Genomic DNA, 10,050 nt, shown 5'->3' with positions numbered 1-10,050 from the left:
TAATAATTAAACTGAACCTCTATGTCCTGGAGACAGTAGTGTATCCTTGCTCTTGGTAATTTGCGGAACTATTAAAAGTGAATTAGGTGGTGTTGGTGAAACTGTTGAAGTTTGTGGTGATGTTGCAAGCGTTAAATTAGGTAAAGATTGACCAAGACATGAGTATGCAGGTACTTGAACGCTTAAGGTATTAGGAGTTGGTGATTTACTCAACAATGATCGTCTACAATTATTTATATTTATTTAAAATATTTAAATATTGTTAAAATTGTTATTTAAATATTTACCTGATTTGAAGAGGCCTATGATTGAGACTAAGACCAAGTTCAGTACCTTCTTCTGACGAAAGACTCGATCCATGTGGGGGTTCATTGGTATCGACGCTGACATTTCTACTTTGATTATAACTCGGTAGAAAACTACTTCCACCCGGAGAAACACCTTCCATCTCTATACTCCCGCTGTAAATTTAACCAAACATTTATCAATAATATAAAAAAAAAAAAAATTTTGAAAAATTCAAAAGTGCACACCTCAATCGCTCATGATAATTATTAATATTTTATTTTTAGTTTTTTCTTTCAGTTTAATTTTTATTATTTAAAGTTTTTTTTAAATATTTCGCTTTTTTTTTCTTAGATATCACTTTTAATTTTTTAATCCTACTGTCACACTAGTGCTGCTGCCAGTAGTTGGAGGAAAAAAAAGAAAAAATAATAATAAAATTAAAAAAAAATGGCAGCTAAATTTTTCAGAAATTACCGGTTTTAAGTTTTTTTATTAATTACAATTAAACAAAAAGGATTTAGATAGAGATTTTCGACAGGGTTCTTGCGACAAAAGATACAAAGCTACTAAAAAAAAATTAGACCAATTTATTATATTTTTCGAAAGTAATCGTGATTCAGAAGATTCCCTGTTTAAAAAATTTCATAGAATCCAATAGATTCGCATAAATTCCTGTAGAGATTTAATAAGAATGAATGAGTTCTATGAGAAGTGCTATAGTTAAATATAGGGCCTTATACATACAGCTATAAGAATCTATCGGATTTTTTAAGCAGAGTTCACACGTAACAATTGACAGCATTGGTTTCTTGGATTAAAATAATTCATATTCAATCAATGGAATAATGAATCGACATGATCCTGAAGTCAGTGCTGCCAGATCGAGGGATATTTTTACCTTTTCCGTGGTAAAATAGCATGGAGTGTAATGCCAGGAGGGGGTAAAAATATTCCACGATCTGGCCACACTTCCTGAAGTTAGCAGACAATTGACTATTTTCGAATTTTTTTTTATCTAATTAATTACAAAAAATCTAAAAATATGCACATGTAAAAAATTAAAACAACTATAGGTACAATTATTTGAAATATTTTTTTTTATGAATAAAATAAAAAAAAGTTGACGTGTGATCAATGCATCATATAGTATTTTATTAACTATAGAATAATATATATTAATATTTATGATATTAATTATAATTATTGTTACAGTACTTTATAAAGTTTAAAAAAATAGACAAAACGTCGTACACCGGTATAGTCTAACATTTAACAGTTTTCTTTAGTCTACATACCTACGATTCAAACCACTTAATTTTTAAAAATAATTTATCGTTTTGAAAAAAATCCAAAAACTATTAGACGCCGGCTAAATTCAGTATCATGAATCGACTCAATACCGGGTCAAAATTATTCCTTAATAAATTATCTTTGTACTAGTATACAATTTACCCCATTTTAGAGTAATAAAAAAAGTGTAGAGATGATTTCACGACAGTGAATCAGTCGAAAAAGTAATTTCGATCGTAAAGCACCAGCGCGTTCGCGCTTGAGGTGTGCAAAAAAAAAAAAAAGAAAAAATATATATGAAAAGAATTGTATAGAAATGGTAGATGATTTATATATTTTTTTATTTTACCTATGACTGTGTGCTAAACTGCTGACACGAGAAGCTCGACTGCTACCCCGGGGTGTTCTTGGTAGCATATCATTGTCTTCCAATTCAAAATCACCGTCTCCCAAATACGTGCTTGCTTGTCTGCTCACTGTTGCCGTGGGCGGAATTTCACCGAGTGGTGGAATCTTCATTATTGCAAACTGCTGTTGAGATTTACGCAGAGATTCTATCCACGACTATTCCATTCCATGTGATATAAACAGTTCGTTATCAAGTGCATTGTTAATTATAATTCGTTTAATTAAATAAATTAAAATATTTATAAATTATATTTTATATATATATGTTAGGGGTGTGCTAATAGTTCGAACTAACGAATTATTCGTATCGAATCAAATCGAACTATTCGATTCGAACTTCAAATCGAACTATTCGAAAATTCACGAATAATTTCAAAATTTTCTTTGGAATGACATAAAATTGTAATAGTTTTTGAAATAACTCAAATTTTTGTCAGAGGTAAATAGAGCTTAGACACGAATCTACGAAAAAATTATTTTTGGTAACTTTAAAAACTTAGCTCACCATTAAATAAGAATTAAATATTTGAAAGCTGACCAAAATTTTCTTGATTAGAATCGAGCAATTTTAAAAGTTTCAAATAATTCAAAAACTTTCGGATAATTCTAAAATTGACGCATAATTTTAAAAGTTACGAATAATTTAAATAATACGAGAAGATTAGAAGTATTCGAATAATTCGCAAGTTTTCTACACTGTGAAAAATTCCCAACAAATTTTACTATGGCTGCATAGTAACACCGGACTATAAGAAAACTGATTCAAAATTTACAAGTGTCTCATAGTAAACGTATGCGCATGGGCCACAATTGTGTAGTCTGTGCATACGTTTACTATGGGACACTTGTAAATTTTGAATCAGTTTTCTTATAGTCCGGTGTTACTATGCACCCATAGTAAAATTCATTGGGAATTTTTTACAGTGTAATAATTCGGAAATTCGAATTATTCGATTCGAACCCGATTCGCACACCCCTACTATATATGATTATTATTTTGAAGGTATCACGAATGTTTGCCCGCGGACATCTAATCCGCGACTTTATAATAATTTATTTACTTTATTTACTCGTTTAATTTTTTTCAGTAACATTGCAAGCGTGGGTGTGTTGACATACTTTTGTAATTACAAACACACATAAACCTTTGAAAAAGGGCACATAACCGATTTACAACGTCGCGGATTTAACGTCTGCGGATGAAACATTAGGGAACTATTATTGTAAAATTAAATGAGAAAATAAATAATTTACCTTAGCAAGTTTCGGTTCACTTGCAGATAAAATAAATGCTGCAGTAGCAACTCCGTATTCATTTAAATAGACTAGACCAAAACTAGAAGATTCCTTAAGTTCATGAATACGTAAACGATCAACAACGTAAGGTTGTCTTATTATTTTTAAATTTCCAGCAGCACCTCCAGAACTAGCGCTACTGGATGTTTTCTTCGTTGATGATTTACACAGCAGTAGCATATCAGTCATAAGAAAAGCGTGAATTTCTGTCTAATATAAAACAAGATAAAATAAAAAAGAGTTTTAGTAAATTAATTAAACGATAAAGTTTTTAAATGGAAATAATAATAATTTAATTTATAATTAAAAATAATTAAATTGCTGAAAATAAGGTTTATATACAATTAAATTAAAGTTGCCTTACTTTACTCGTTGCTGAGTCTCGTAATTTAAAGTCGCCTTCGCGTAATAGTGTCCTCAGTGAATCTTTTGGACAGCCGGGCATTAGCGCAGATGTAATATCAAGATTACTGTACAATTTAACTAATTTTTCAAGCTCTTCGTCTCGAGTTTCCACTACGTCATAACAATCTAGACGAGTTGATGCACTTGCTAATCGAGCAGTTTCTTCAGACCTCCGCAGCGCGGCATTTACCGAAGCAACAAAATTATCAACGTATTTAATCTGCATATAATTATATTATTAATTGTAAATTTTTATTATAAATAAAGTAGGCTTAGAATCGCGACTTCACTTATTTTTTTATCGTAAAAATCAAAAGCTTGAGTTTTCATAAAATTTTTTTTTTTTTTTTCTTTTCAATCTATTCTATTTTTTGGCATAATCGAGATTACGAACCCATTGTTTTTTGAAAATGAATATTTTTACAAGAATTTTATTTCGAAGCTCGAAAAATATAAATTTTGGATGTTTTGTTCAAGAATTTATAAGCTCCGATTTTTTTAGACTACTGTTAAATTTTTTTTTATTAAATTACGTAAAAAGTAGAGTTAAAAAAAACACCGAAAAATATTAATTTGAAAAATTTTTTTTTTGATCAACGAAAAAATCAAATTTTAATAAATTTGGTCGAAAATAAATTAAGGCGCGATTCTAAACAGTAATACAATCAAATAAGTTTTACCATTAAAGTTAATTCAGAGCGTTGTTCCTCATCTTCAGTATTTTTCTGTACGGCTTTAAGAAGTAGTGAGTATTTAGTTAATCGCTGCATTGGTTTCACCAAAATATCTAAGAGCCTCAAACGATTGCAGTCTTTTTGAGTTTCACACCACTAAAATTATTTTTATAAATTATTATTTACATTTATGTAACAATTATAATAATTAGTATTATTCAATATCAACCATTTTCAATTCAAATACAGTTTTATTGATATTAAAAAAAATAATATTTGTGCTATAGTACAAGAAAAAAAATGATAAACTGTAAAAAGTATACGGAGTGAATGCGGATTAAATCCGGAGTGAATACAGAACGGATGACTGAGTATTTATTTAATCCTCCCGGAGTCAAATTCACTTCGAAGGAGAGTTTATTTCAATATTAAAACTACGAATCGAAGTGAATACGGACTTAAATAAAATCCAGATCACCCCGAAATTACTCCGCTATTGACTCCATATACGGAGTGACTTTTTCTCAAACTCCGAAACTCGGACGGAACGAATTCGGTCTGAAATAAAATCCGTAATCACTCCGAATTCGCTCAAGATTTTTTACAGTGTACTAATTATTATCAGCAATGCTAATTATTATTAGATTACTATAAAAAAAGGCCATTCGGCATCCGAAATGGAAGTAGAATTCTTACGATAATTGTTTCACTTTAAATGAGTATATATAATTTAATAATCACCCATAAAAAATTTTCAAAGATATAAACAATGGCATTATCACCATAACACATGAGTCAATTATGTGACTTTGAACCCTTATTAAAAAAGCCGAAAAAGTAGGATTTTTTGTTATTTTTAGGGATTTCAAATGTCCACCATTTCTAAACTAGTTGACCGATTTTACTTATCTTCGAACTTAACTGTGATAATTGTTCATAGAATAAGTGTGCCAAGTTTCATTAAGATCCGTTTAAAATTGTGGCCACGATCGTCGCAACATGGCGCGTTATATTACATATATGTATGTATGTATACTATACCGGACCAAAAAAATCGACTATTCTTTTTTTTTTTTTCGGAACGGTGAAATTATTATTCCTGATGACCAAAAAAAAATTATTGTGCAAGTTTGAGCCCTTAATATTGATATTAAGAGGTGTATCGTTACGACTATTAGTTTTTTGACTGAAATTTCATTTTTAACCCAAAACTCGTAAATCATCTATCTGAAAAATTTGAGCGATGTGTATTCTTAAAGGAAATTGAATTCCCTACAAAAAATCTCTCTTAGTAAATTTACGTAAAACGAGCCGTTTCCTTGTAACCGTGCCTTAACCATTGATTTGTTTTTTAAATTCTTTGTTTCTATTTTGGATTTTTGTAACTACTAGAAATGTTAAAATTTTTTTTAGTCAAGATACATATTCTTGAAGGAAATTTAATGCTCTACAAAAAAGGTCTCTTAACATTTTTTGCTAAATTCTTTCCTTCGAAAGTTATTCAAGGTTGAAGTTGAGTCAAAACGACTTCAGTAAAACACACATATATAAACTGTTGAACCAATGGTATTTTTGGAACCTACTCGATGAATTATGATAGATTATGGCGAAATTCTTTGAAAATTCCACTATGAGGACAAATGCAAAAGATAGATTGCTATGAAATCTAATAAAAATAAAAATACTTACAACTAAATAGGCCGTAAATAATTCGTTGTCATTAAGTCGATCGCGACAGTACTGCTGACATTTACTTTGTTCTGAGCAGTATCTTGTATATGGTGCAAAAGTTTGCTGAAACATTTCAAAACCTTGAAGAAGATGACCCGGGTCAAGCGGATTACCAGTCGTCCGTGTAGCATTTATCATTCTCAATACATGCTCACTCCAAAAGTAACGATTTGCCGTATAAATATCTGGAATATTACTGAATAGCTTCGTACGGTCTACTTCAATTAGAATATTTGAAGCTTGAAGACTACAAAGACAAGCCATAAAAAGCTGTAAACATTAAAATACATAAAAAACTAGTGGAAATATTTATCAAGTATTAGCATTATATATTTTATTATAAATAAATGATGTAACTTACATCCGTGACGACTTTAAGAGTCTTTATATAAGCTAATTCTGTTTGAGCCAACTCCCAGAGTGCCGTTTGTTGCTGCTGCTGTTTCTCAGTCAAGCAATCCCAACTCTCGACAATATCACGCCAATCTTCCTCCAGTGAATAAAGAAGTTCTGTTTGTAAAATAATTAAATTAAATTACAAACAATAAAAGAAAAAACAAGGATATAAAACGCATTATATTTTTTACTGGGATTATTAAAATTTTTTAATCAGACGGTAAATAAATTTGTCGTAGAACTTGGGCATTATTCAGAGTTGAATTGGAGAATATGTTTTATATAAAACGAAGAGGAAGAAAAAAAAGTTATATTGCCGGTATATATATATATATATATATATATATATATATATATATATATATATAAGAAATACTCGGGAGACACGGATCGATTCACTTTTGACTGAAGAGACCTCCTATTGGACTTAACTTTGTGTAGTGGAATGAAGCGTTGAATAAATATAAAAAAAGGGTATAAATATATACGTTAAATTTAGTTTTCTTAGACCTTGTTCATTTGCAATGAGATCGTAAGGTAGCTGAATTTCTGGTAAACGCGGTACACCGAATTTCGTATAACTATTAAGCTGCTCCACAAGCAATTCCATTTTCGTTCCTTTTGTATTTGTAAAGAAACCGCTCCAACGTTGCTTACTGGCTTTAAGACCCGCCGCACCACTAGATATAGTACTACTACTAGATGTAGTTTTCCCAGTTGTCAGCATACCTCCAGGTATCATCTCTGAATCCATACTCGAGTCTTCCGTTGATATACTAAAAAAACGACCGCCACGACCACGATAGCTCTGAAATAAAATAAATAAAAAATTTGTACATTTTATATATATGTATATATATTAGGGTGTTTAATATTTAGGCGATATTTTTATATTTTCTGTCCTACCTGAAAAACTAACAATTTATAGAAAAAAAAAATATTCCCGCTTGAAAAAAAATTATGTCAATTAGGGGCTTAGCGCATCTAAAAATTCGATTTCCCATTTAAACAACATGGGAAAAAACATTTTTTTTAGTTAAGAATTTTTTACCTCGGCAATGGTTCATTGTACGAATAAGCCCAGCATATATTTTTGTAGGGAATTTAACGCTCTACAAAATAAGTCTCTTATCATTTTTTGATAAATCCATCTGTTCAAAAGTTATTGGAGCTCAATGTCGAGTTAGAGTAAATTTCGAGATCTTTTTACTTTTTCGGCGAAACTATCGGACTTATCATAAAATGTCATGGAATCTTTTTTGTAGACAATTTTATTTCCTACAAATTATCTCTGATAATTTTTTTTATATTCTGCATTGTTTTCTAGTTATTTCCATTTTAATGCCAAGCTTTGAAGATCAATCAGAACTCTATTTTTTTAGAAGCATTCTAAGGTATCGGGACGCTCTATTTTTACTGTAACTGTAATTGTTTTTTTTTGTAAAGGTTCTCAAAGTCATATTTTCAATGCATATAATTGTGTAGGAAATTTGATTCTCTACAAAAAAAATCCTCTTAGTTAAGTTGCTCAACTCTTCGTGTAATAGAGGGATTTTCTTAATTTCCAAATTAAAATACTTATGAAAAATTTTTCCAAATTATTTTCATAAATGGGTCGAATTAATGAAAAGAAAATTAATTACTGATTCAAAATTAAAATTAAAAGGGATTTAGTCGAATTTCGGACAAATATTTTATTTATGAAATTGATAAATTACCTCTATCACGCGAACGAATAATTTGGGCTACTTGACTAAAGGGACTTTTTTTTGTGGAGAATAAAATTTCCTACAAAATTATTGCTTGCATTTTTATTGTAAATTTTGTTGTTCAGTCAATTTTCAACTAAAAACCAAATTACCAATGGAAAAATGACTTTCAGAACCGATACAGAAAAAACAATTAAAGTTACAGTAAAACTACTACGGAAACTTTAAAAGAGCGGTAAATTACCTACAAAATGTAGCGAATGGCGACCCGACACCTTGAAATGCGACTGAGCATTAGAGAATCGAAAAAAAAAAAATCAGGGTGAAACTAATAACTTCCCTTTTTTTGAAAATTTCCAATTTTCTCGGCAGGAAGTTAAAAATAGTTGGATTCCCTATGCGTTTTAAATGAAATAACTTTGAAATTGAATGAAAAAAAAAAATTGTTCAAAACGAATCACCCTAATATATATTTATATACATATAAGATTATACTTATTATACTACGCTGAAATAATTAAATAAAACAATGTATAAATATTATATGAACAATTAAGATGAATTTAATTAAATCAGATTAAACAACAGAGCTTTTGTTTAAACTCTTCTCATATGTAAATTAATTCATTAAAATGAACCTTTCATGAGATTTCTCATTCAATACATCACTAAGTCTCTTAAAAGCTCAACACCTGATTTACACCTCAGTGTATACCCTTATGAACGTATGAAAATTAACAATTTATCTCAGCGTGTTTATTTGTTTATATCCTATTATATTTATATATAGATATACATATGAATTTAATAATAAACTTACTCCAGTTTTACGTAACGAAACATTTTGATTACTTTTTTGGTTCCCTGTACGTGACAATGCTGTTTTCTCGTCTTTGGCTGTAAAATAAATACAATTTAGATAAAAATATAATAAAATATAGTCAAAAATATAATATAAATATGATTAATTTTACATAATTTAAAATTTCCTAATGATAAAAATTATGAAAATTAAAATCACGATGTATTTTATTTTATTTCGTTTCAATAATTGTTTTTTTATTGTCAATAAGTCAATAACTTTTAAATAATATTAATTTTAAAGCTGATAATTATTTAAAAAACCATAATTTTAATTGAAAATTCGTTTTTTTCAAGTATCATTGGTTTTAAAATACAAGAAATTTCATAGCAAGACTTTAATAAACTCGCAATCATCAAAAGCTAATCAAGATTATAAATAAAAAAGTTAGTACAGTATTTTAAAAATTTTTCGAATTAAAACTCAACTCAATATCTTGATTGAAGGGGAAAAGGGTCTGAGATACAAAAAAAAGAGCATATTTTCGTGATTTTTATTTTTTTAGAGTACCTTCATTATTAAAATTCTTAAAATTTGAGACATTATTAAGCATAATTCCAAGAATATTCTACTAAATTTTCATATAAAAATATTGAAAAAATGTGCCAGTGGTAGTGGGGAGATCCGAGTCACCTTAAAAAAAAGTCTCCATAAGGTAGTCAAGATAACTCATGACTGCTTCATCTGAAATCAAAAAACCAAAAAGATTTCTTTAGTACATAAGTTTATCTTGGATTTGAACGAAGGATTTTTTTTTTCAATAACTAGTTATTTTTTAATTAAACAAAAGGAACAATTTTTGGCAAAAATGAGAGTTTTTTGATTGCACCTTTACCAAAAATTCAAAAATGAATATTTTGTTTATTCCTTCGTTCAAATCCAAGATAAACTTATGTACTAAAAAAATATTCTTGGTTTTTTTATTTCAAATAAAGCAATCATGAGTTATCCTACCTACGGCATGGAGACTTTTTTTAAGTGATTTCATGAC

At 29.1% G+C, this 10,050-nt stretch overlaps 1 protein-coding gene across 6 annotated transcripts in view; it reads right to left on the bottom strand.

The window, feature by feature from the left end:
- Positions 1 to 10,050, bottom strand: part of LOC130662910 (pleckstrin homology domain-containing family G member 5-like) — a 66,053-nt gene that overhangs the window by 2,778 nt on the left and 53,225 nt on the right. For 5 of the 6 annotated variants that reach the window (XM_057461875.1, XM_057461874.1, XM_057461872.1 and 2 more), the window contains 10 exons: positions 9,018 to 9,094; positions 6,999 to 7,296; positions 6,454 to 6,602; positions 6,051 to 6,362; positions 4,368 to 4,517; positions 3,647 to 3,907; positions 3,241 to 3,492; positions 1,928 to 2,142; positions 288 to 461; positions 18 to 223 (listed from right to left, as the gene is read on the bottom strand). In XM_057461875.1, coding sequence (XP_057317858.1) covers positions 18 to 223; positions 288 to 461; positions 1,928 to 2,142; positions 3,241 to 3,492; positions 3,647 to 3,907; positions 4,368 to 4,517; positions 6,051 to 6,362; positions 6,454 to 6,602; positions 6,999 to 7,296; positions 9,018 to 9,094 — 2,094 coding nt within the window. The remainder of the gene's footprint in view (positions 1 to 17; positions 224 to 287; positions 462 to 1,927; positions 2,143 to 3,240; positions 3,493 to 3,646; positions 3,908 to 4,367; positions 4,518 to 6,050; positions 6,363 to 6,453; positions 6,603 to 6,998; positions 7,297 to 9,017; positions 9,095 to 10,050) is intronic. The other variant, XM_057461873.1, reaches the window with a different exon arrangement.

The sequence above is a fragment of the Microplitis mediator genome, chromosome 2 (genome assembly GCF_029852145.1).
Source record: "Microplitis mediator isolate UGA2020A chromosome 2, iyMicMedi2.1, whole genome shotgun sequence".
NCBI lineage: Eukaryota > Metazoa > Arthropoda > Insecta > Hymenoptera > Braconidae > Microplitis > Microplitis mediator.
Note: the sequence above shows the minus strand (reverse complement) of the source record. Positions and strands in the feature narration are given on the sequence as shown.